This window comes from Macaca fascicularis, chromosome 13 (genome assembly GCF_037993035.2).
Source record: "Macaca fascicularis isolate 582-1 chromosome 13, T2T-MFA8v1.1".
Lineage (NCBI taxonomy): Eukaryota > Metazoa > Chordata > Mammalia > Primates > Cercopithecidae > Macaca > Macaca fascicularis.
In genome coordinates, this window is record NC_088387.1 from 118638635 (window position 1) to 118665403 (window position 26769).

The 26769-nt window shown below is 50.2% G+C and overlaps 1 protein-coding gene and 1 pseudogene across 1 annotated transcript in view; both read left to right on the forward strand.

Moving 5' to 3' along the window:
• Positions 1–15067, forward strand: part of ADI1 (acireductone dioxygenase 1) — a 32683-nt gene extending 17616 nt beyond the window's left edge. The window contains exons 3-4 of the mRNA XM_005576622.4: positions 12500–12679; positions 14438–15067. Coding sequence (XP_005576679.1) covers positions 12500–12679; positions 14438–14557 — 300 coding nt within the window. The 3' untranslated portion in view covers positions 14558–15067. The remainder of the gene's footprint in view (positions 1–12499; positions 12680–14437) is intronic.
• On the forward strand, positions 3943–7242 carry LOC102146673 (B-cell CLL/lymphoma 7 protein family member C pseudogene; annotated as a pseudogene).
• Positions 15068–26769: the final 11702 nt, after the last annotated feature.

Consider the following 26769-nt stretch of genomic DNA (forward strand, 5'->3'; position numbering starts at 1 on the left):
ACCTAAGGTTGTCTAGATTTTCTCCTATCTTAGAAGTTGTCTTAGAAGTTTTATAGTCTTGTATTTTATTTCTTTATTTATTTTTGAGGCAGTGTCTCACTCTGTTGCCCAGGCTGGAGTGCAGTGGTGCAATCTCTGCTCACTGCAGCCTCTGCCTCTCGGGTTCAAGCGATTCGCCTGCCTCAGCCTCCTGAGTAGCTAGGACTACAGGTGTGCGCCACCACGCCCGGCTAATTTTTGTATTTTTAGTAGAGACAGGGTTTCACCATGTTGGTCAGGATGGTCTTGAACGCCTGACTTCAAGTGATTGGCCTACCTAGGCCTCCCAGAGAGCTGGGATTACAGGCGTGAGCCACCGTGCCCGGCTGAGTCTTGCATTTTATGTTTAGGTCTGTAATCATTAAAAACCTTTTTTAAGAGACTTTTTTTTAATGAGTCAGTGATCATTGTTCATTGCTGCTTTAAACTCCTGAGCTCAAGTGACCCTCACAACTCAGCTTCCTATGTAGCTGGGACTACAGGCATGCACCACCATGCCTGGCTTTTTTTTTCCCTCTCTCTCTCTCTTTTTTTAATTTGCAAAGATGAGATCTCTCTGTGTTGCCCAGGCTGGTCTCAAACTCCTGGCCTCAAGCGATCCTCTCTCCTCAGTGGCCCAAAGCACTGGGATTATAGGTGTGAGCCACTGCACCTGGCCTGTGATCATATTATCTTAATTTTTGTTAAGGGTATAAGGTCTATGTCTAGAGTAATTTTTTTGCATGTGGATTTACCATTGTTTCAGTACCATTTGTTGAAAAGATTATTATTTTTTTCCTTGTATTTCCTTTGGTCCTTTGTCAAAGATCAGTTGATCTATTTTTCTATTATTTCACCAGTGTTACAGTCTTGATTTCTATAGCATGATAGTAAGTCTTGAAGTCAGGTAGTGTCAGTTCTTCAACTGTGTTCCTCTTCAATACTGTGCTGGGTATTCTGGGTCTTGTGCCTCTGCAGATAAACTTCACAGTCAGTTTGCTGATATGTGCAAAATAACTAGCTGGAACTTTGAATTGGATTGTACTGAACCTATAGATTAAGTTGGGAAAAATGGACATCTTAGCACTACTGAGTCTTCCTATTCATGAACATGGAATATCTCTCCATTTATTTAGTTTTTGATTTGTTTCATCACAGTTTTGTAGTTTTCTTGTAGATCTTATGCATGTTTTGTTAGATTCATACCTAAGCATTTCTTTTTTGGGGGTGCAAATGTATATGGTTTTGTTTTTTTTTTTTTTTTTTTTTTTTTTTTTTTTTTTGAGACGGAGTCTCGCTCTGTCACCCAGGCTGGAGTGCAGTGGCCGGATCTCAGCTCACTGCAAGCTCTGCCTCCCGGGTTCACGCCATTCTCCTGCCTCAGCCTCCCGAGTAGCTGGGACTACAGGCGCCTGCCACCTCGCCCGGCTAAGTTTTTGTATTTTTAGTAGAGACGGGGTTTCACCGTGTTACCCAGGATGGTCTCGATCTCCCGACCTCGTGATCCGCCCGTCTCGGCCTCCCAAAGTGCTGGGATTACAGGCTTGAGCCACCGCGCCCGGCCTGGTTTTGTGTTTTTAATGTCAAATATCACCTGCTGTGTTTCTGGTATATAGGTGAAACTAGGCCTCATAAAATTTAGAAACTAGGCCTCATATAGAAAAAATTAACACCAGGTGGCTCTGGATAGGGTCCCACCCTGCCTCAATAAGGTCCCACCCTGATAGGGTCCCACCCTGCCAATTCCGGGAAACAACCTCATGGGGTCCCACCCTGCCAATTCCGGGGGTCCCACCCTGCCTCGAAGTTCCCGGAATCAGCAACTCCAAGAAAAAACCTCATAAGGTCCTGCTCTAACCAATTAGCATAAGACACCTTGCTCAGGCCATAGACAGACCCAATTACCACGCGCCTAAAGCTTTGTTTGAATTTCGCGCCCTAAGCTGTGTTTGAACTTGTATTTGCCTATATAAACAGCCTGTAACAAGCAGTCGGGGTCCCAGGGCCAACTTAGAACTTGGGACCCTAGCGCGCTAGTAATAAATAACTCTCTGCTGTGAATCTCGTGTCGGTGATCCTTCGCGGCGACCCCTGCCCAGGAAGGAATCGACAGTTCGGTTCCAACATTTGGTGCGTTGGCCGGGAAGTGGGGTCGTCCGAGGACCCCCGACCCATCCGGCGGAGACCTATCTGGCCCGGGCCACGGACTGCTGACTGAACGGACCTACCAGGTACCTTCGTTTTGTTCTGTCTGTCTTGCCGGCTAACTCTGAACTCTGGAGAGTACTCCTTCTGAATTAAGTGGGGAAGGGGGACAGACGTGTCCCGCACCTTCTCACTTTTCGCCCTGGGGGACGCCCTGGCGGTAGTCTGGGAGAAGGCTAATGACTCGGTCAGCCTCCTCAAATCTGTAGGCAGGCCGCCCCTGCCGTCTGAATATTTTGTAATCTTGTGGCGCTACTCTCTGGCCGCGCGGCTTCTCCTTACTTGTCTGGTCTTTGTTTTTGTTACTTTTGTTTTGTCCTTGTTTGTTATACGTGGACGAAATAAGACAGACGTTGACGACTCCTTTGTCTCTGACCCTGACTCACTTCCCTGACGTTCGGGCTCGAGCCCACAACCTCTCCATAGAAGTCCGAAGGGACGATGGCGAAAATTCTGCTCGTCCAAGTGGCCTACCCTCCATGTTGGGTGGCCCCGGGACGAAACATTTAACCTCCCAATTATCTTACAGGTTAAAGCAACAGTGATGGATCCTGGGCCACACGGACACCCAGACCAGGTGGCCTACATAATTACTTGGGAGGATCTGGTCCAAAACCCTCCCTCTTGGGTGAAACCCTTCCTCCATTCCCCTTCCCCATCCCAATCTACCCTCCTTGCCTTAGAAGCCCCAAAGAATCGGAATCTGGACCCGCATAAGCCAGTCCTCCCAGATAAACCCCAGAGGGACCTCCTCCTTCTCGAACCCCTGCCTCCTCCACCTCAAAACCCCCTTCGGGGATCTCCACCTTACGCTTCACCCTTGCCCCCTGTCTTGTCCCCAGCTCTTTCCTCTACCGCCTCGACCCCTACCCTTTCTCCAACTTCTCCCTCGGCCCCTCCCTCCACCCCGTCTCCTCCTCCAGCCCCGCCCAAACTCACCCCTCCGACGCCGCCGCCGACACCTCCTCGTCTCCGCTTGCGGCGGACTGAGGACCCAGAAGGCCCTTCCACTTAGCAATCCTCCCTTTTTCCCCTCCATACTGTCAGTCACACAGTCCAGTACTGGCCCTTCTCTGCCTCTGACCTCTATAACTGAAAGACCCATAACCCTTCCTTTTCCCAAGACTCTCAGGCCCTAACCTCGTTAATAGAATCCATTCTCCTCACCCACCAGCCCACCTAGGATAATTGCCAGCAACTCCTGCAGGTCCTCTTAACCACTGAAAAAGGCAGCAAGTCCTCTTGGAGGCCCGGAAAAATGTGCCAGGACCAGGAGGCCTAGGGATTTCCCCTCACCCGCCCAGACTAGGACTATGAAACGGCACCAGGTAGGGAGAGTCTCCAAATCTATCGCCAGGCTCTGTTGGCGGGTCTCAAAGGGGCAGGAAAACGCCCCACAAATTTGGCCAAGATAAGAAAGAAACCCCTAAGGAAAGGGAAGCCAGGTTAGCGAAGGAACAGATAGAGCGAGAGGATCGTAAAAACCGAGTAAAGGATAAGCATTTAACAAAAATCCTGGCAGCAGTTGTGAGAAAGAAAGGACCAGGGAGAGAGGGAAAGAAGCGGAGACGGCCAAAAGTGGAAAAAGACCAGTGTGCCTACTGCAAAGAACAGGGGACTCGCGGAGGCGTTAAGGACAAAAGAGGGCGCGGCCAACTCCCGGAGGAACGGCAGGCCGAGAGCGCGGCGCCCGGGCCTGGCGCCAAGCCTGAGCCCGCCAGACGGGAGGCGGCCCCGCCGCGGGCTCGGCTCCGGCCCCAGCCACGCCAGCATGGCCGGCCGGACCCTACGGGCCGAGACCCAGAGCCGGGCCGAAGATAACATCAAGAAGGTAATGGCAACCATCAAGAAGGTCCAAAAATGGAAGAAGCAATGAGTGACTGTAGGCGACACTTCCCTTCGTATCTTCAAGTAAGTGCCAGTGGTGGACCCCCAGGAGGAGGAACGAAGGCGGGCAGGTGGCGGGGCAAAGAGATCCCGTGGCCGGGAACGTCGGGGCAGGGGCGCCAGTCCCCGAGGGGGTGGCCCTCTCATCCTGCTGGATCTCAATGATGAGAACAGCAACCAGAGTTTCCATTTGGAAAGTTCCCTGCAAAAAGGCACAGAGCCCAGTCCTGAGGGCAGCCCCCAGCCCAGCCGCCCTGTGTCACCTGCCGGACCCCCAGAAGGGGTCCCTAAAGAGGCTCAGCCCCCACGGCTGGGCCAAGAAAAAAATCCCGGGGGCATAACTGCTGGCAGCACTGACGAACCCCCAATGCTGACCAAGGAGGCCCTGGCAATGATCCAGCAGATGCATGCCTGGACACACTTAAATAATTGAAAGCTAAAATTACTGATTAAAAAAACTGACTTTCTAATCCCAAAGACAAGTACCCTCGTAGAACAAGTGACATCTGCCTGTAAGGTCTGTCAGCAGGTAAACGCTGGGGCTACCCGAGTGCCAGAAAGGAAACGAACTCGTGATAACCGCCCAGGAGTCTATTGGGAAATAGACTTCACTGAAATAAAACCTCACTATGCTGGATATAAGTACTTACTGGTGTTTGTAGATACCTTTTCAGGATGGGTAGAAGCCTACCCCACCCGGCAAGAAACGGCACACATAGTAGCCAAGAAAATTTTGGAAGAAATCTTTCCTAGATTCGGACTTCCCAAGGTAATTAGGTCAGATAACGGGCCGGCCTTCGTTTCTCAGGTAAGTCAGGGGCTCGCCAGGATATTGGGGATTAATTGGAAATTACATTGTGCCTATAGACCCCAGAGCTCAGGACAGGTAAAAAGAATAAATAAAACAATAAAAGAGACCCTTATTAAATTGACCTTAGAGACTGGTTTAAAAGATTGGAGACGCCTCCTATCCTTAGCTCTGTTAAGGGCCCGGAATACACCTAACCGTTTTGGGCTCACTCCATATGAAATCCTCTACGGAGGACCTCCCCCTTTGTCAACCTTGCTTAATTCCTTCTCCCCCTCCAATCCTAAGACTGACCTACAGGCCCGGCTAAAAGGACTCCAAGCAGTACAGGCCCAAATCTGGGCCCCCTTGGCAGAACTGTACCAACCAAGACATCCACAGACCAGTCACCCCTTCCAGCCATAAAGGTTGACGGAATCTCCACTTAGATCCACGCATCCCACGCCAAGGCTGCTCCAGAGACGTCCGGATCAACACCACTTAAGACGTGAAAACTCCAACGCTCCGCGGACCTGCTCAAGATAAGACTCTCTCGTATCTAACTCCTTACTTATTGTTTACCCTTCTTCCCTGCGCCGTCTCTAGTGTAGTTTTTGACGCTAACCCCCACCGGCCATTTAGCCTGACCTGACAGATAATTAATTTTAATAATCAAGAGGTCTTAAATAAGACCTCCGAGAATGCTCCTATAAAGACTTGGTTTCCAGACCTCTATTTCAACCTAAAAAAAAATATATATATAGCAAAAAAAAATAAAAGACACAGGCCCCCGGTTTACTAGTCCCACAGGAGTCCTATTAAGAACTCCTCAAGATAGACAAAAATAGAAAAGACAGGCTAGAAAAATGTCCATCAGCCAGAACAGGTTTTATGCCTGTCCCGGATGCAAGACAAAACCAATAAAAAACTTGTAGAAATCTGACTCACTTGTATTGCAAAAACTGGTCCTGTGTAACTACTAATAATAAAAAGTAAAAATAAGCCACAAAACCTTAGTATATAACTATGCCCTTTGTCCAGCCCTATACCACAACCCAATATTCAGAAAATTGCAACCTGGTTCACATCAAGTTTAAAGATGCGGCAAAATCTGATAACAGATAGATAACAACAAAATTAATATAAAGTCTCTATTTATACCAGCACAACCCGCCTAAAATTCCCCTCCAAATCAGACTATTAGTCAATCCAGACACTGCCCCTGTTGCAGTAAGGCCAGACCAGGTTTTATTAGAAGCTAAGAAGCCCCCGGTTTCCATATCGGAGAAGCCCCAACTAAAAACTCCTCAAAGCACTTCCCCGCCCTTAATCTCCCTCACCCTCGCCGACATGTTAAAAATTAAGGTAGCGGCTGGAGTTAAGACCAGGACAGCAGCCCTAGTGCATAGTAACCATCATCTGCAACAACTTAAAGTAGCCATAGATAAAAACCTTAAAGCCATAGAACAATCTATCACAAAACTTGAAAAGTCCTTGACTTCTCTGTCTGAAATTATATTACAAAACCGACAAGGACTAGAAATTGTCTTTCTAAAAAAGGGCGGGCTCTGTGCAGCCCTAAAAGAGCAATGTTGTTTTTATGCAGATCATTCAAAAATAGTTAAAGATTCTATGGCAAAACTAAAAGAGAAAAAATCTCAACAAAGTTAGTTTAAAAATTAATACAACCAATCCCCTTGGCTTAGCACCCTAATCTCCACCATCTTAAGACCCCTCATCCTGCTCACGCTCATCCTGACTTTCAGGCCATGCATACTCAACCACTTACTCACCCTTATTAAAAATAGATTACATGCTATGGTTCTGACCCAACTATACCAGACCCTCAGGACTAAAAAAGAGGCTCAAGATTGAGCCTCTGACACAAAAAGAGGAGGGAATGAAACTAGGCCTCATAAAATTTAGAAACTAGGCCTCATATAGAAAAAATTAACACCAGGTGGCTCTGGATAGGGTCCCACCCTGCCTCAATAAGGTCCCACCCTGATAGGGTCCCACCCTGCCAATTCCGGGAAACAACCTCATGGGGTCCCACCCTGCCAATTCCGGGGGTCCCACCCTGCCTCGAAGTTCCCGGAATCAGCAACTCCAAGAAAAAACCTCATAAGGTCCTGCTCTAACCAATTAGCATAAGACACCTTGCTCAGGCCATAGACAGACCCAATTACCACGCGCCTAAAGCTTTGTTTGAATTTCGCGCCCTAAGCTGTGTTTGAACTTGTATTTGCCTATATAAACAGCCTGTAACAAGCAGTCGGGGTCCCAGGGCCAACTTAGAACTTGGGACCCTAGCGCGCTAGTAATAAATAACTCTCTGCTGTGAATCTCGTGTCGGTGATCCTTCGCGGCGACCCCTGCCCAGGAAGGAATCGACAGTTCGGTTCCAACATAGGAAAGTGATTAACTTTTGTGTATTAACCCTGTATCCTGTAAATTTGCCATAATTGCTTGTTAGTTCCAGGAGCTTTTTGTTGTTGATTCTTTTGGATTTCCTACCTAGACAGTGATATCATCTGCGAGCAAAGGGAGTTTTATTTCTTCCTTTCTAATCAGTATGCCTTATATTTCTTCATATTGCGTTCGTTAGGACAGTCTCAGTCTTGCAGTCAGCCTGTGCCTCTGGGCAATGAACTTCACCAGTGTTTCTCAGACTCCCTCCTTTAAGTGGGACATGATGGCCGATAGCGGCTGGACTTGGGGTTTCCTTTCCACTCCTGTCTTAGTCAGCTCAGACTTCCGTAACCAGATACCATAAACTGGGTGGCTTAAAACAAACATTTATTTCTCACAGTCTGCAGGCAGGGACGCCCGAGGTCAGGACACCGGCAGCTTTGGTGTCTTGTGAGAGCTGCGTCCTGGTTTATAGATGACTGTTTTTGCTGTGTTCTCACGTGGTGGGTAGAAGAAGCAAGCTCTGTTGGGAGTTTTATGAGGACACTAATCCCATTCATGAAGGCTCTACCCTCATCACCTTATCTAATCCTAATTACCTCCCAGAGACACCACCTGCCAATGGCACCACATTAGAGGGTAGGTTTTAGCCCGTGGACCCCGGGGAGGGGGGTAATTGTATTCAGTCCATAACATGGAATTCTGGAGGGGCTGGAGTTGTGTTTCCCTTCACCCGGGTCAGGCTCTCGTGAAAGCCCGCAGGCTGGGATCTCGCTGGCTGAGTTCTCCTGACTACAGGCCTTCGTAAGAACAGATTTCAGATGTGTCCTGATAGACTTCAGAATGGCCCCCTTTCCCTCCTTCTGCCAGAAGCACAGGGAACTTTCTCTGATACTCACTGTTGGGACCTGGTAGAGCTTTTGCAAGTAAAATTTACAAAAGTGTGAGGCCCCTGATGGCTGGGTCTGGAGGTTTTTTTAGCTCTCCGACTTGTCCACACGGAGCCCCCAGCTGGTCAAGTACAGTTTGGGTTTCTCGACCCCAGCCCTGGTTCCCGTAGGGGTTTCTGCCCTGGTTAGGTGTGGATCTTTCTGTCTGCCTTCTCTCCAGTGTGAGGGGTGGTGGTTTGCCCTGTGACTTCACTTCTCTTACAGATTTAAAAAGAGTTGGTTTTTCAGTTTGTTCTGCTTTCACTTGGTAGGATGGAGTGGTAACTTCTAAGCTCCTTAGAAACATACGCAGGTGAACCGACAATACCAGATAGAACTAAGAGCAGAAGAGCTTAAGAATGTGGAAATTGTTCAAAAATAGATCTGTCGTGTGATTCGAGTCTCTTTGCTCTATGTCAGATGATTCTTGCTGGTTGGAGTCCAGATATTGTCTTTATTGCTCACTGAATGCTGTACGATTCACGAGATTCTGGGGGATGTAAATGGCGTGACTCTGACGCGGAGGTTTAGATGAGCCGGCCTCTTCTCAGCCACGTTTGATCTCACATAGCAGAGGCTGGCCTGCTGCTGATGTTGTAAGTTACATTAGCTTCCCCATCGCTGTCTTCTGGAATTACTTCTCTCCTGGTGTAAAACCCTCCTGCTGATGCAGGCTTATCCTTTGTTTTTCTAAAATAACCTTATTTTCTGACGATCTTGTGATTGCCACTGGTTTCCTCAGTGTTAGACAGGTTGTGTGTTTGTATGTAGCGGGAATCCTACACAGTGGGCGGTGGCGTTGTGAGTAAGCGTGTCCGAGGGCCCCTCACTGCTGATGACAGTGTGACCTGGGTGAAGCCGGCGTCCATCAGGTTTCTCTGTGGGGAAGTTCCTTTTCTTTTCCTCTGTAACTGGTAAGATACGTGTGGAGAGTTACTTTTAGACCATGAATATCCCATTTCCCCTCACACTTTCACCCAACGTTTTTAGTAAGTCTTGATGCTTCCTGCCTTTGTGGGCTGTGAGTGTCATGGCCGTGCAATGGCACTCACCCGGGGGTTGGTTTTCACTGTCAGGAAGTGTGTCCCCTTCTTCCCTGTTCACTTGGCATCCACTGGGGCTCGAGGCCTTCTTGTTTCACTTGTTGGTCTAGGGTCTGTTCTTGCTGGAATTTATTTTGATCTTCACGTTGTTCCAGACCTCAGGCTTGGCAAGCAGGAGCCTCGTTAGCTGGCGTCTGTCCCCTGACGCATCCCCAGCCCATTACTTTCTGGACCCACAGCGTGTCCAGGCCCACCTCCTGCTTTTCCCAACCTTGTGCGGGGTCAGCTGCTCTTCCTGGCACCTAGCCCTGGGGTTTAGAAACTTGGCTGAAAGTCACTGCTCAGGTGCTTTCAGTGGGCGGGATTATAGTGTGTGTGTGTGAATACACGCATGTGAGAGTGTATGTGTGCATATGTGTGTGTGAATGCACCCAAGTGTGTATATGTACATGCACGTGTGCATGTGTGTGAATGCACACGTGAGAGTGCATGTGTGTGCATGTGTGAATGCATGTGCATACGTGTGTGTGCATGTGAGTGTGTGAATGCACACATGTGAGTGTACGTGTGTGCGAGTGTGTAGCCGTGTGTGGAATGCACGTGTGTACATGTGTGTGCGTGTGTGAATGCACACATGTGAGTGTACATGTGTGTGGATGTGTGAATGCACGTGTGTGTACATGTATGTGCATATGAATGTGAATGCACACATGTGTACGTGTGTGTAGGTGTGTGTGAATACTAGCATGTGAGTGTGTGAGCGTGTGCATGTGTGACAGTGCAAGTGTGAGTGTGCGTGTGTCCGTGTCTGTGTGTATCAAGTAGTTCAAACGGACAACTCTAATTCCAGTGAAATCCACAGGGCTCTCCTTTGCCTTCCTCATCAGTATTTGTGTCTTTCCTCTCACTGTGAGAAGCCCGGCTCCCAGTCATACCAATCTTTTTCCCATCCTCTCAATCCCACAACACACACACCAGCGTCAGCATGGCTGCCCCCAGACCGTGACGAACAGCAGGCCTACTGAGTGCAACCTAAGCTTGGGTTGCGGTTTTTCTGTCTTAGCCTGAGGATGTAGTCAAAATAATATGTTCAAGAGTTATTTCTGTTTGTCGCCGTGTGTGGTGGCTCACGCCTGTAATCCTAGCACTTTGGGAGGCTGAGGTGGGCAGATCACCCAAGGTCGGGAGTTCGAGGCCAGCCTGACCAACATGGAGAAACCCCATCTCTACTAAGAATATAAAATTAGGCGGGTGTGGTGACGCACGCCTGTGACCCCAGCTACTCGGGAGGCTGAGGCAGAGAATTGCTTGAACCTAGGAGGCGGAGGTGGCAGTGAGCCAAGATTGTGCCATTGCACTCCAGCTTGGGCAACAAGAGTGAAATTCCATTTCAAAAAAAAAAAAAAGTTATTTCCGTTTCTCTTTTCTTTCTGTGTGGCTATGAATAGATTGATTTCAAATTTAAGGTTTTCCTTCTAATACTGTTTTCATTTTATTTATGATTTTGTAAAGCATAACAAAGTTGGCTGGGTGCAGTGGCTCATGCCTATAATCCCAGTGCTTTGGGAGGCCAAGGCAGGAAGATCACTTGAGGCCGGGAGTTTGAGACTAGCCTGGGCAACATAGTAAGACCCTCTCTCTAGAAATTTTTTTTTTTTTTTAATTAGCCAGGTGTGGTAGTGCACACCTGTAATCCTGGCTACCTGGAAGGCTGAGGCAGGAGGATCTCTTGAGCCCCAGAGTTTGAGGCTGTAGTCAGTTATGATTGTGCCCCTGCACTCCAGCCTGAGCGACAGAGTGAGACCCTGTCTTTTATATGTGTGTATGTATATATAAAAAATGTATATGTGTGTGTATATATTTTATATGTGATATATATATGGAAGCTTTAAAACACACAACACACACATACACACACACACACACATATATATGGAGCTTTAAAACTCCCCGAGTGGGAGATGTGGAGATATGAACAATGCAAGCAGAGTCAGATTATAAGGGCACAGTCTTGGTGAAGGTGGTATGGATATTTACAGTCAAATACTCTCCATGTTTTTGCATACTTGAATATTTTTATTATAAAATGTTAGGAAGAAAACACCTTCAGAAAGACACAAAAGTCAGACCAGGTGTGGTGGCTTCTGCCTGGAATCCCAGCACTGTGGGAGGCCGAGGGGGGTGAATGAGTCAGGAGTTCGAGACCAGCCTGGCCAACATGGTGAAACCCCATCTCTACTAAAAATACAAAAATTAGCTGGGCATGGTGGCAGGCGCCTGTAATCCCAGCTACTTGGGAGGCAGGAGAATCACTTGAACTGAGGAGGCGGAGGTTGCAGTGAACTGAGATTGCACCACTGCACTCCAGCCTGGGTGACAGAGCAAGACTCCATCTGGAAAAAAAAAAAAAAGACACAAAAGTCAAATGTGAAGAAATAGAAGTTGCTTGTGGAGTCTGTGCCTGCTTCCCTGCAATGTCCACTGGCTTCTCACTCACCCTGTGTGTTGTGATTTCATGACTGCTGTGTGCAGCACACTGGGTGGGTGTGAGCCTGGGGCCAGGGTGTCTTTGGGGCAGTCTCGCTGTGTGAGGTTGGGCCAGTGACTTAGCCTCTCTGTGCCACCATTCCCGCATCTGTAAAATGGGGCTGACAGAGCAGCCACCTCGTGGGGCCATGCGTGTTGGGTGAGTTGGCCGTGGGAAGCCTCGTGGGGCCGTGCGTGTTGGGTGAGTTGGCCCGTGTGAAGCCTCGTGGGGCCGTGCGTGTTGGGTGAGTTGGCCCGTGTGAAGCCTCGTGGGGCCGTGCGTGTTGGGTGAGTTGGCCCGTGTGAAGCCTCGTGGGGCCGTGCGTGTTGGGTGAGTTGGCCCGTGTGAAGCCTCGTGGGGCCGTGCGTGTTGGGTGAGTTGGCCCGTGTGAAGCCTCGTGGGGCCGTGCGTGTTGGGTGAGTTGGCCCGTGTGAAGTGTTCAGAACCTCTGCTGCAGGTCTGTTCACTTTCAGTTACTGCCCATTTGTTGACAGGTTTCATAAAATATTCTAGCTCTGGCCCTTATACTGTTAGGAAAATAATTCTTAGCAAGTGTAGTTTTCATTTTTATGGAGAGAAATCCCATTCACCTGAGTTCTGACCCACCAGAGGCTCAGGCTGCTGAGTGGGCAGGTGCGAGCTTGCGTGACAGGTCTCCGGTAGACTCACAGGAATGTTCGTCCTGCACTAGATTAAGATGTTTTACGAGGAGCATTTGCACTTGGACGATGAGATCCGCTACATCCTGGACGGCAGCGGGTACTTCGACGTGAGGGACAAGGAGGACAAGTGGATCCGGATCTTCATGGAGAAGGGAGACATGATAACGCTCCCCGCAGGGATCTATCACCGCTTCACCGTGGACGAAAAGGTGGGAGCGCTGTGCTTTGTCCCCAAGCCTGGCCTGTGTGGTGGCCCTGACTGCGGCATCCCTGCCGCTGAACTGCACGGCCTCCGCAGACTCTGAGTGTGGTCTCCGGGCTCGGGACTCCTCCACCTGTGCTTCAAGGAGAGTCTCTGTGGAGCCGCAGGCGGTGTCCGAGGCGACTGCTGTCCTGTGGCAGCCTCCGGGGCCCCTGCCTGCGATCCTGGTGGACAGGTGTGCGTTTCATACCCAGGTGGGGGCAGGTACAGGCGGGGCACACCCACGAGCCTGGCCCTGCCCCAGCCCGTGCTTGGTGCTGAGGCATCTGCAGGGTTGTCATGTTGCCACACTGTCACTTTTAAAAACATTTCAGTTTTGGAATTGAACAGTAACGCAGTCCAGTCAGGATTGGCAATAAACGTAAATAAGGTAGTTTTGGGGTTCACTGGAGGTGACTGGGGCTAATGCTGAGATTTAAGTGTAATTTTTGAATAAATAGTAAATGCACATGGTTTAAAATTTAGAAATAAGAGAGGGGACCCGATGAAAGGTATCCCTCTGACCCGTTCCCAGCCCCCCACTTTCTCTCCTGAAAGTAACCAGTATTCCATTTAAAAAATTATTTTTAGAGTGACTTGATGTATATCCAAGTGCATGTCAGTCAGGATTCTTTTTTTTTTTTTCTTTGAGACAGAGTTTCACTTTGTCGCCCAGGCTGGAGTGCAGTGGCTGGATCTCGGCTCACTGCAGCCTCTGCCTCCCAAGCTCAAGTGATTCTCCCCCCTCAGCCTCCCGAGTAGCTGGGATTACAGGGGCCCACCACCACGCCCAGCTAATTTTTGTATTTTTAGTAGAGACGGGGTTTCACCATGTTGGTCAGGCTGGTTTCGAACTCCTGACCTCAAGTGATCCACCCGCCTTGGCCTCCCAAAGTGCTGGGATTACAGGCGTGAGCCACTGCGCCCGGCCTGGTCAGGATTCTTACTATCCCCCTTTTCAAACAGGAGGCAGCAGACTCTGCCTGTGGTTCTACGTTTTACTTTTTTCTACATGATGTTCACTGGGGACGTTTCACATCAGTATCTCCCAGCCTCTAGCCCTGATTACAGCTGCACTGTACTCTGGCACTGGACATACTCTACTGCATTTAACCATTAAGTTATTTCAGCGAGTCCTTGACCCCCAATAATGAGGACATACATTGTTCCCAATTTTTTGCTCTTGTGAACAGTGCTGTAATAAATATCCTGACATGCTTGTCATTTTGCACTTATGTGTTTTTCTGTAGGGTAAATTCCTAAAAGTGAAAACTGAATTAAAAGGCACATGCGTTTTTAGTTTGGACAGATGTCTCTGAATTGTCCTTTCCTGCCCACCAGCAACACGTGGGCCCTGATGCTAGTTCTTAAGAAAACTGTAGCCAAACGAGGTGGAGAGGAGGTGAAGGGTACATGGGGCTGGAGCCGGTGCTTTTCCTAACTGTGCATCTCTATAGAGAGTGCGGAGGTGCGGAGTTCAACACCGAGCCTCGGCTCCAGATGCTCTTACCTGGCGCGTGAGGACAGGCAGTGCCAGCTGCACCACCTGATACAAACTTTCCTTCCGAGAATAAAATGTGGCCTAAATTGTTAAAGACACAGAATAAAAATAGCAAGGGAAGTGTTTATAGCAATTAATGTTAACAAGTTGATATGTTAATAAATAAAAGTAAGTAGAAGGCCGGCTGGTTTAATGAGATGCTGGGCATGTTTGTCTGTTTTCCAGAACTACGCGAAGGCCATGCGGCTGTTTGTGGGAGAACCGGTGTGGACAGCGTACAACCGGCCCGCTGACCATTTCGAAGCCCGCGGGCAGTACATGAAATTTCTGGCACAGACAGCCTAGCAGTGCTGCCTGGGAACTAACACGTGCCTCGTGAAGGTCCCCAGTATGATGACTGAGCAGAAAATCCACCATTTTCTCTTTGCTTTTAGAGGATAGACTTGAGGCTAGGTTATCTCTCCTTTGTCAGATTATTTGACCAGAATCTTTTGTAATGAAAGGATCTAGAAAGCAACTTGGAAGTGTAAAGAGTCACCTTCATTTTCTGTAACTCAGTCAAGACTAGTGGGTCCATGGCCCTGTGTGTGTTCATGCGTTCAGTTCAGACCTAAATGAAAGTTTCATCTCACGAAATGCAGCTCCACAGATGCTCGTCTGGACGTGATACCGTACCTGCCGTGTAAGAAGGTGCAATCATAGATAACAGCTCGCCAGACAGAAGACTCTTTTTTCTCCCAAAATTATGCCTTGGGGTGGGGAGTGGTATGGGGGAAGAGCTCGCACCTTAAGGGGCACACACTGAGTTGCTTATGCCACTTCCTTGTTCAAAATAAAGTGAATGCCTTAATCTTATGCTCATGGCTTGGAGTTACCTTATATTCAGGTATGTATGATATTTTGCCTACTTTGTTAAAATCGCCTCATTTAGATTCTTTATATAATTATTCTTATATATCAATAATTTATATATGAGCTGTGTTAGTATTTTTTCAGTGTGAGATCTCTGGATTCTTTCACAATCAAGCTGTTGAATTTTAACAAGAGTATTAGTACATAAATCTTCTGCTCAACAATTCTGAGACAGGATTATGCCTAGTTTGTTACATCATAGAAAAACCCCAAGTTAACTTCATGTTTTGGAAGGGCAGGTCATTTTTAAAGTATTTCCTTTTTTAACTGGATGAAAAATCTTCATGTCAGGATTAATTTTTTAATCACCTCCACATTGGACAGAGGAAACTCAAGCCTTAAATGTTTAAGTAAACTCTGTCTCAATTTTAGGATTAAAGTATCCACAGGTGGTGTGATGATAACATACATACCCCAGGGCTTGCTTCTGTCAAGTATGACTCTATTTTAGTAATTAAAATAAGTGCTGATCTACTGATTTTTTTTATGGATTCATTTCTAAATGGGCATTATAAATACAGCTTGTTCATTTTTAAGAATGAAACATTCATATGATAAAATATCACCTTAAATTGCCTTTCTTGCTTCATATAACTTTTCCCTGTCAGGATCCTTAGCGTTTGAAACTCCTCGTGCGGCGCTGGCTTCCTGCAGACTCCAGTTTCGCCTCCTTGGCCTCCTTGATGTGGCGCCTCGGATTTCTTCACTTCAGAGGTGTGTTTTTACAGGCAAGAGTAAGTTACTGGGTGCAGTGGCTCATGCCTGTAATCTCAGCTACTCATGAGGCTAAGGTGGGAGGATTCTTAGGGCCTGGGAGGTCGAGGCTGCGGCGAGCTGTGATCGTGCTCGCTGCGCTCCAGCCTGGGTGACAGAGCGAGGCTCTGTCTCAAAAAAAAAAAAAGAACAAGAGCTGAGGGGTATAATAGAATTATAATAGAATTCTGCTAAAGCACTTAAGGCGAAATCACATTTTCTTTTCCCAGGATATTGCTCACGTCTTTCGTTTTTATTGAGGTATAATTTACATACAATAAAATGCACTCATTTTAAGTGTTTTTAAATTTTTACAAATGCAACATGACCACAGGCAGAACAACACAGGACATTTTCATCCCCCAAAAAAGGTTCTCCTGCCCCTTCTTAGTCCCGCCCACCCCATCCTAAGCCACCCGTGTGGGTGGGTTTTGGCTTTTCTAGAATTTGATGCATATAGAATCCTGCAGCATGTTCACGTTTGTGTCTGGCGTCTTGCGCTCCCGCTTCTGTTCCCTGATCCCTACACTTTACACTGTCTCCTGGGTCAGGGCAGCCGCTTGTTAGTATCTTAAACACTGGAATGGTTTGAGGAGAGCTGGAGGGTTGAAAAACACGAAGCGAACGGAAATGGACTGTAGTAAGAAACAGCACTCTAGGCGGGGAGAAGACCTAGGGAGGTAAAAGGCTGTTCTTCCAGAAGAAAGTAGCGGAGGTCTCTGTAAGCCGAATGTTAGAGAAGACAGATCCTCGGCTGGGCACAGTGGCTCACGCCTGTAATCCCAACACTTTGGGAGGCCGAGGTGGGTGGATCACCTGAGGTCAGGAGTTCAAGATCAGCCTGGCCAACGTGGTGAAACCCCGTCTCTACAAACATACAAAAATTAGCTGGGCATGGTGGCGAGTGCCTGTAATCCCAGCTACTAGGGAGGCTGAGGCGGGAGAATTGCTTGAACTCAGAAGGCGGAGGTTGCAGTGAGCCAAGATCCTGCCACTGCACTCCAGCCTGGGAGACAGAGTGAGACTCTGTCTCATAAAAAAAAAAAAAAAGAAGATAGATCCTTTATAAACACATTCATTAGATTCTAAATCAGGTGTTTTTTCCAAGGAGCCCAACTGTTAGTTTCCCAAGCGGGACAGCTGTTGGTTTTCACTGCGTCCAAGTTCGTCACCTTAGAGCGGGCTCTGCCTGCTTGCTGAGTAAGAGATTCCTGGACATACGTTATTTTTCAAATGTGCCCTCTTTTTACAGGCACAGATGTATGTATTGCCATGGGGTTTATGACTGAGATATTAATAAATCAGTATGAATTACTGCACTTGGGTATGGCTTCAAGCTGGTTAATGTGTTGGCATTTTCAAGACACTTCGATTTTTCCTTGCTGTCCTCCTACTTAAGGTAGATACTGCACTGCAGACAACGCAGGCAACCCGATGAGAGGCCCGCCCAGGGCGGGGCTTCGCCCTTGTTTCTAAGGAGTAGGTGGATCATCCAGGAAATGTCCAGCCTTGTTCTGTCTTGCTCCCGATTCAACATCTTATCCCAGTGAAGACCCAGCCCCAGGATACTTGCCCGGCTTGGAGTAGCTGTTAAAGGCCTCGTCATTCCTGTGGTGGTTCATTTCCCTATTTGGTTTCTGTCCTCACTTCCAAAAAGTGAAGAGGATCCTCTTGTTTCGGATGTTTTATTTCTCTTCTTGCCATCCATTTCTTCATCTTGTTAACTAAAAGATGACATGATCTATAAATTTAGAAAACGAGACAGTTTCTTTTTCTTTTCTTTATTTTTTGGAGATGGAGTTTTGCTCTTGTCACCCAGGCTGGAGTGCAGGGGCGTGATCTCGGCTCACTGCAACCTCTGCCTCCTGGGTTCAAGCGATTCTCCTGTCTCAGCCTCCCGAGCAGCTGGGATTATAGGCACGTACCACCATGCCCAGCTAATTTTTTTTGTATTTTTAGTAGAGATGGGGTTTCACCATGTTGCCAGGCTGGTCTTGGACTCCTGACCTCAGGTGATCCGTCAGCCTTGGCCTCCCAAAGTGCTGGGATTTCAGGCATGAGCCACCATGCCCGGCCTAAAGACATCATTTCTTGTAAAGAGGTACAGTCTGCAAGGTGGCATCCCGCAGGCTGGGAAGCACAGTCTCGCGCAGAGACCAGAGACAGGCACCTTGTAGGAGAAGGGGTTGGGGCAGGAGCTTTATGCTGAACGGGTTGGAGGATCATACATATTCAACAGGTTACAGGAGGAGCTGTGAATATTCATAAAGGTGGTCCTGACGCATGCGTATTGAACAAACATCCACGTAACATACAATTCACGTTCACCTTAGAGAGGAGACTTAACATCTAAATGCGTCGCAGGCAGGCTCTGCGCTTCTGAAGTTGAAACAGGGACATGAAGGCTCCCAGTGCTCAGCCTCTGTCAGCTGGCCAGAGCCCATCCATGGGCTTATTCTTGTCCAGAGGAAGTTACTGAAATCAGTCTCTTTTTCCATCAAAGCTGTAGTTACGGCTGGTGGAACGGGGCCAGTTAGGCAGCATCGGGTGGGGGGCAAACTACAAATTGTTTCCATCTTGCTCATCTCGAGGCCGTCGCTGGTTTAGCTGCTGGAGAAGAAAACCCTCGTGGTGGCGAGGACGGTTTCTTATTTAAGTGTAGGGTGAGACTTCACTCTAGCCTGGCTGAGCCTTAGGTCCTGTGTGTGATTTGCGTCTTATTGCCACAGTCTGTTCTGTGGTCTCGCCGTCTCTCTTTTAACACGAATGCTGGCCAGTGGTGGCTAAACCCCAAAGGGAGGGGTGTGAAGCGTGTCTGACCTCCCATCCCGTCGTGCCTGGGAACTCATTTTTTAAGGTTTCTCTGGGGTCTCCTTGGCCAACGGGGTCCATTCAGTTAATTGGGGGGCTTAAGATTTTACCTTAAATTTGCGATCCTTACCATTCAAGTGTAGAAGGAAGACTGGGGAGCCCGGTGAGAGGCTCTGCTGGCCTCTGAGCAGAGGCTGTCAGCGGATGCCCCTCCTTAGCCAGGGCGCCAGTGATGGGCTGTGTGGTGTGTGAGCTGATTAAAAATGACGATGAAGAGGCCTCCACTATTAGCCAGGGCGCCAGTGATGGGCTCTGTGTGTGAGCTGATTAAAAATGACGAACAAGAGGCCTCCACTGTCAGCTCATGACCCTGAACTCTTCATTTTAAAAAAGCCTAAATTGACCTGTTACAGAAGGGAAGGATGAAGAGAGACTCCTCATCAGACTGGAACTAGGTGGAAGCAGGGAGGAGCTAGGCTTACAGTGACTGCGTAGCTCGGTTTATGTCCTGTAGTCCCCGTTTCTGACATTCTATCCTCTGGCCGTATATGTAGACCACGTATTCTAATTTTTGATTAGAAAAATATAGCTACTAAATTCAATTCTTGCATCAAAATTGTATTTTAAAATATAAGCATGTTTAATATTGGTCCTACAGAATGAGCTGGTTGCTTTGTTTGTACACAGAGCTCACATTAAGCCTCACATCCAATCGTGGCTTGCATCCACTGCGATGGGCAGATTCTTCCTAGGGGCCTCCCCTGGCTGTCTCTCACCGTGGACGCCACCGCTGTCTCCCACCCACCCCACTGCGACCTGGCTTACAGCACCCCCCACTCTCCTTCCAGCCCAGCACAAGCTCAGGACGCCGGATGTCCACACTGCCCAAGCTGCTGTGTTTCACCCAAGACTTTGGAGGAAATATTCGTTCTTAAATTTGTGTCAATAAGCCAGACAGCTTTCCAGCTTCCTTAGAAGCAGTTATCCTGTGGAGAGTGGACTTCATTCTTTACCTCCTTAAATTAAGATGAACAGTAGAAAGGCAAACCGGGCTGCAGTGGGCACCTGACTGCACAGAGCGGCTGCTGATGTGCCGATGTGCAGATTAAACCCAATCCAAGGCGGAGGGGGTCTCGCTTCTGTGCTCACATCCTCATGCATGTACAGGTTGGGCTTGTGTGCCTGCGTGTGTGCGTGTGCTTCTGTGAGCTCTCCAGAGAGCCTGTAGAGGTTGGTGGTTATGAACTGTGGGATGTAAACGAGCCACTGTGGGCTCCATGACCTTTCTTTCTTTTTTTTTTTTTTTTTTTTGAGACGGAGTCTCGCTCTGTCGCCCGGGCTGGAGTGCAGTGGCCGGATCTCAGCTCACTGCAAGCTCCGCCTCCCGGGTTCCCGCCATTCTCCTGCCTCAGCCTCCCGAGTAGCTGGGACTACAGGCGCCCGCCACCTCGCCCGGCTAGTTTTTTTTGTATTTTTTAGTAGAGACGGGGTTTCACCGTGTTAGCCAGGATGGTCTCGATCTCCTGACCTCGTGATCCACCCGTCTCGGCCTCCCAAAGTGCTGGGATTACAGGCGTGAGCCACCGCGCCCGGCCAGGCTCCATGACCTTTCTTTCCCTGTCTGTCCCCCAAGGAGGGGCGTGTGACGTAACCACTGCGGACGTTTTGCTGCGTGTTCACGAGGAGATCGTCTGGTCCGTTGATGGAGGTGTTTTCCCTAGTTATGTGGTGAAGTTGGCAGCTTCAGACGTTTCGTTCTCAGGATGCAGCTCTGACAACTAAGATGGGCTCCCCTGCCTCAGCCGGGCTCCTCAGTTTCCCCAGAGTGAGGCCTCTGTGGGTCGATCGTGTTACTGGGTGGCTGTGAGTTACGCAACTCACGAAAACATCTCATCCGGATGGGCGTGGGGTGGGAGGGCCACCCCAGGAGCTGTGAGTAACTTCCCAGCGTGCCGGCTTCTTGCGCCTTCCCAGAGCCTGGTGTGCGGTACCCCAGGTGGGCGGGTGGATGACTGGAATCTGGTTCTAGTCACACAGACCCAGAATGCGACATTTAGATGTGATCTGAAAACAGCCATTTTTCCGAAAGCTGTTTACTGTTGGAAAGTGTATCAAGCAGCAGTTTCTGGAGACCTGTAATTGTTTTATGATTTATGCAGTGAAAAGTTTATTACAAAAAGGATGGGCGCGGCGGCTCACGCCTGTAATCCCAGCACTTCAGGAGGCCGAGGCGGGAGGATCACTTGAGGTCACGAGTTTGAGACCAGCCTGGCCAACATGGTGAAACCCCATCTCTACTAAAAATACAAAAATCAGCTGAGCGTTGTGGTAGGCACCTGTGGTCCCAGCTACTGTGGTGCTGAGGTGGGAGGATAACTTGAGCCCAAGAGGCATGACAGGTGTGTACAGGGGCTGAGCAGCAGGTACTTTCTGAATCTCAAGGGAAGACCTGCAGCCTGTGAGCACTTCATGGGCCACAGACGGAGCGCCTGTTGTCATCCGCATGGGAGAAGTCTAGGGATGTGGCTGTGCTGAGGCCAGCGGCCTGCGGGTGCACGGCCAGTGAGCGGGACTCTTTCCAGCAACACCTTCAGGAGACTCTTTGGTGGTTTCTTTTCTCCCTCATGTTCTGATAAAGATGACGCGGGGATGTGCCATGCATCCCATATCTGAGAAATGCTCGCCTCCTGTGTGCCGGACACTGGGCCATGTGCTGGTGGATGGACAGGGCGGCGGAGCCAGTTTATCCTGAAAGTCCTTTGCACACATCTCTTATTACATGTGTGTCAAGACTGAAAATAAAGTATGGAACCAGGGTGTCACAGATGGGGGTCACAGACACACAGCAGATACAGCATGGCGCTCCCAGCAGTGATGCGGGAGAGCATGTACAGTCCCCGGACGCAGCCTGTGCGCAGCAAGAAATTCATTAGGGGATCTCTGGCCCCAGGTGCCACCCGGGAGCGTGCGTGTGCAAGGCCACCTGACCAGCGAGGGCCATGGGATGGCCTGACCCGTCAGGAATGCTGACAGCAGGGGCTGGCTCAGTTACCAAAAGGGGAAACAAAGGCACTCCAGGGCTTCCCTGGGGCTCGCACCATCCTGAGGTCTTCAGTCCCCCTGGAGATGGAAGGGAGGTGGCCGAGTGGCCTGTGGCGCAGGGCTCCCTTGCTGTTCCTTGCAACCTGGGGGGTCTCTGACTCTTGGAGCTGAGTGACAGGTGGGGATTTTTGTCCCTCTAAGGCTCTTTGGATGATCGACTCCCAACTGACGCTCCAGGCTGGTATCTACAATACATGCTCTGAGGAAAGCTAGTCTGTGAAATGATGCATTAAAGGGTTCTGTTATGGGTTGGGAGTCCGAGTCCCTCTTGGGGAGAGCCGTGGTGCCGGGAGCAGCTGGAGGCCTCAGGGCCATGCTTAGCTTTGCTTCCCCAGCTTTGCTGACCCCAATAAGCTCTTCCCCACGTGGTACCTGTCAGCAGCGCAACGGGAAGCTCTGTGTGTGTGAAACCACACGAGGGGTTCAGAGCTATCCTCAGGGCAGACCTGGAGTTTTTTCTGGTGTTCCTTAAAAGCATCTGATGAATATTGGGATTAATTTCCTGAAGAACTTGGAAGAGAGTTTCTCTCTCCTTTCTGAAAACTGAACGTTCAGATCAGCACATGATAGGAATCTGGATGGCGGAGAAGATTTGGGTCAATCTCCCCAGTGCCCCAAATCCAGTGAAATGACAACAATTTTTTTAAAAAAATTAAGTGTATTGTTTTTAAAAATACATCCACAAGTTTCTGACGATCTCCCTCAGTTTATCCTCCCCTTCAGCATGGTCATTCATGGTCACTTGTTTTTAATGAGTAGGAAGCGACTGGGGTGGCCGTGGGTGGCTTCTGTTGGCATGTGGTTTCCTGCTTGCTCTTGGATGCTGCACTCTGGAGAAGCTGGCTGCCACATCTGCAGGACACTTGCGCAGCTCTCTGGGGAGGTCTGAGGCCTCTCCCAGCAATGCTGCTGGCTGAAGGTGTGTGGAAGCAGGTCCTCCAGCCCCAGTTGAGCCTTCAGATGATGCAGCCCTAGCCGTCACCTTGAGGGCAACCTCAGGAGAGCCCCAGCACTGCCCAGCTAACCCAGAGACCACAGGTGAGAATGTATGTTCCTGTTGTAAGGCACAAGTTTCAGAGCAGTGTTACACAGCGTAGTAACTGGTGTCTAAGTGTGACTCCCTAACCATAGTGCTCACCTCCACTCAAGAAAGTGCTGATGGTGGATCAGACATCTTGAGAAAGAGAAACTAATGGAACAGACGTCTGAGAAATAGGAGTAGAGCTGTCCTAGTCAGGCAATGCCTGGCCTTGGAATGGATGGGGAAGGATGGAGGCAGGCAGGTGGGATTGTAGCGGGGGGTGCATTCTGTCCCCACTCCCCAGGCTGTGCAGACCCACTGGGCAGAGGCTGCTGGCCTGCTCTTCCCCTCTTGCATGGTGCCCGGGGCACCAGGCTCATGGGGTGCACTCTGTTAGTGGGCAGGTTAGAGGGACTAGGAAGGAAGACCTCTTGTCCCAGGCAACCTGCAGAGGCAGGGAGCCCCGGGGGGAGGCCCTGGGAGGAGCCCTGAGGGAGGGCTCTGGCTCCGCATCCATCTGGAGCTTTGCCCCGGATTGCCGTTCCTGTCTTCCCAGGATTCTGACTCTGTGCTTCGAAATGTTGTGACATGATCTCTTCTGTTGTCTTAGTTGGGGCTCTTTCTGTTGCAAGTGACAGAAGCCCAATGTGAAGGAGCCTGTGCCTGGGGGCTTCTGCCCTGGGGGCTCCTGAGGTGCAGCCACCGCCCTTGGTCCCTGCTGTGCTGCTTTCTGCAGATGGCTTTGTCTCTACTGCCAGCAGGACGTCTGCTCACCGTGGGACACGTGTAGACACAGTGTTGACGTCTTAAAGCCTTAATTCTCATTCCGCTATGCAGAGGAGTGACTTCAGCTGCCAACTCTGGCTCCCAAGGCTCCAGGAGAGGTTCTGTGGGACTAGACCCGGGTCAGCGGCTCTGATGGGCACAGGATCGTGCAATGCAGGCATGGCTGTCGGCCAAAGGGCTTCTTGTGCTCAGGCTGCTGCCGGCTCATGTCCAGGTCATTTCTCCCACGCCACAAATCCTGCTTGCCCAAAGTAAAAATGGAGCTTGTAAAGTTAGCACGGTGGACATTTGTGCACTTATGGGACAGAGAAGGCTTGAACTTCATTCCGAGGGGAAAGAAGCCAGCCCTGGCGTTATTACTCTGTTAGATAAGCCTGTCTCTCTGGGGTTTACAAGTATCTTCACCCCATTGCAGGTGACCAGGAAGGACTTCTGGGCCTCACCCGCCTCACTGCCACAGTGAGTCCCTAGTACTGGTGAGATGACCTGTGGGTTGGGTCACGGGCTCCTGGAGTGCTCTGCCTGCTCTGATGCGTGAAGTTCTTCTATTCACCATGTCTTCAGTGAAACTCGGTCCCACAAGCCCCCCCGGGAGAGCTGGTTTTGTCCCGAGTGCCGAGATGCATAGTGGCTGGTCGGTTCCTCAGGATGCCACAGTCCGGTAAGGAGAGCAGAGGGTGCAGCAGCCCTTACGGCTGGGTGAGGGGTATGGGGACTCCGGGCAGGGACAGCTGCTCAGAGAGAGGGGTCAGGACAGTCATGACCATCGGGTGGATGGCTGAGGCAGGATGTCACTGCAGGCTCATTGTCCCTAGTCCTGGCCAGACTTGCTGTGACCACCTGTCTGGGCCCTGAAGAGGGCAGAGGAATTGCTCAGGTGGGGCCAGGGCACAGGGCTGAGGCCTGCAGTCAGGCCGTGCCAGTTTGCAGAGAACATCCGGGGCACCCCTGAGCAGGCGGCTCTTCTGAATCGTTCGTGTTCTGCTCTCTGTTTTCTGCCTTGGGAAGTGATTATTTTTCAACACGATCTCTTAAATGCGGTGGGGGCAGGGCACTAGAAGCATCCAGGCATGAAGACAGCCCCCAGGTCAGCGGGGCTGGGGGAGTTGGGCTGGGCGGGGGCTGCAGAGCAGGAGGCTGTGCTCCCATCACGGTCTGTCCCTGGCGTGAGCAGCGCTGGTCATGACAGTTCTGGGGTGGAGCTTGCTTTTCGACGGAAGCCACTCTCCCCGGGACGTGCCTGCCTGCCTGCCTTTATTATTATAGTTTAATGTCTCAGCCTGCCTGCCTTTATTATAGTTTAATGTCTTTCATTGTCCATGTTAAAAATGCTTGTGTTTATTTTGCACCAACTGTTCAAAAAAACCCACCCATTCTAACATCCAAATAGGATTTCATCTGAGTTATACAACAGCCTGGCAAAGGGCAAGTCAATGAAATCAATACAATCTGCCCTAGCGTCCGTGTGTTTTCCAGCCTGCTCCATTGCTAATCACTCCTGAAGCTGCCTGGGTGCCCCGGCTTTACTGATTGCCTCTGCAGAAGAATGTGTGTGGGGGGGTCCCCAAGGACACAAGGACGTCACTGGCAGGACCGGAGACAGAGGCACGCTCCCCAGAGGCCTGTCCTGCTGCTGCTGCTGAGCAGGACTTCGGGCCAGCGGCCACCTATCATGACATCGAAGCCGGCCCCAGAGATACCAGGACCGAGGCCCCAGGGCGGCATCGCCTGCTCCACCTCCGCAGAGAGACGTCCCTGTGAGCTTGGGGTGTGGAGCAGACCAGGGAGGAGCCCTCCGTAGATGCCCTGGGCTTGGAGGTGTCGGCATGGATGAAGGCTCAGATGGAATCACCCCAGTTCTGCTGCTCCAGTAGCTGTGTGGCTGTGGGCAGGTTCTTCAAGCTGTGCCTCAGTTTCCTTGTCTGTAAAGGGGGATGTCATGTACCCTCAGAGCAGGGTTGAGGTGAGGAGTCCACCAGAGCCTGTCTGTGAGGTGGAGGGGCTTGAATAACGTCCACTAAAAGCTCATGTCTGCTCGGAACCTGGGAATGTGACCTTTTTGGAAATGGTCTTTGCAGATGTGATTAAACAGGGGTTGGAGATGGGATCATCCTGGACTAGGGTGGGCACTGGATCCAAAGACTGGTGTCTCTGCAGGAATAGAAGACAGAGACACAGGAGGCGGCCACACGAACACAGAGGCAGACTGGGGCCTCGCGGCCAAAGCCAGGAGCACCGAGGACTGCCACGGTCACCATGGAGAGAGGCCTGGGACAGACACCACTGCAGAGCCTCCAGAGAACGCAGCCCACCCGCAGCTCGCTCAGCCTTCTGGCCCCTGAGCTGTGAGAAGATGCAGTTCTGTTTTAAGCTGCTCTGTTTGGACACCTTGTTACAGGAGCCCCAGGAAGCTACTCAGTGGGCGTTTGTGGTCGGCCACCGATCATTCCCAAGATCATGTCCCCATCCTAAGCCCTGGGACCTGTTCACGTGACCTGTTGTGGAAAAAGGGCTTTTGCAGATGTAATTAGCTTAAGGATCTTGAGATGAGAAGATTATTCTGGATTCCCGTGGGCCCCAAATACCATCTTCAGTGGCTCCGCCAGAGATTTGGCACACAGAGGAGGCTGTGTGACCAGAGGAGAGACCGCAGTGATGTGGCCACAAGCCAAGGGCACCGGGAGCCCCCAGAGGCTGGAAGAGGAGAGGAAGGAGCCTCTCTAGGAGTGGCCACCATCAGCAGCCACCAAAACGGGGAGGGAATCAGTTCTGTGAGTGTCTGATGGCAGCCTCAGGAAATAGGCACAGTTTCCCATTCGCAGCCTGGCCTCTATCCCCATCTGGGGGTTTCCCCACAGCCTGGCCTCCCCCCATAGCCCAGGGTCTCCCCACAGCCAGGTCTCTCCCCATATCCTGGGGTGTTCCTGCAGTCTGGCTTCTCCCCACAGCCTGGGGTCTTCCTACAGCCTGGTATCTTCCCATAGCCTGAGGCCTTCTCACAGCCCGGGGTCTCCCCACATCCTGGGGTCTCCCCACAGCCTGGGGCCTTCTCACAGTCTGGGGTCTCCCCATATCCTGGGGTCTCCCTGCAGCCTGGGACCTTCTCATATCCTGGGGTTCCCATATCCTGGGTCTCCCCACATCCTGGGGTCTCCCTGCAGTCTACCCATGG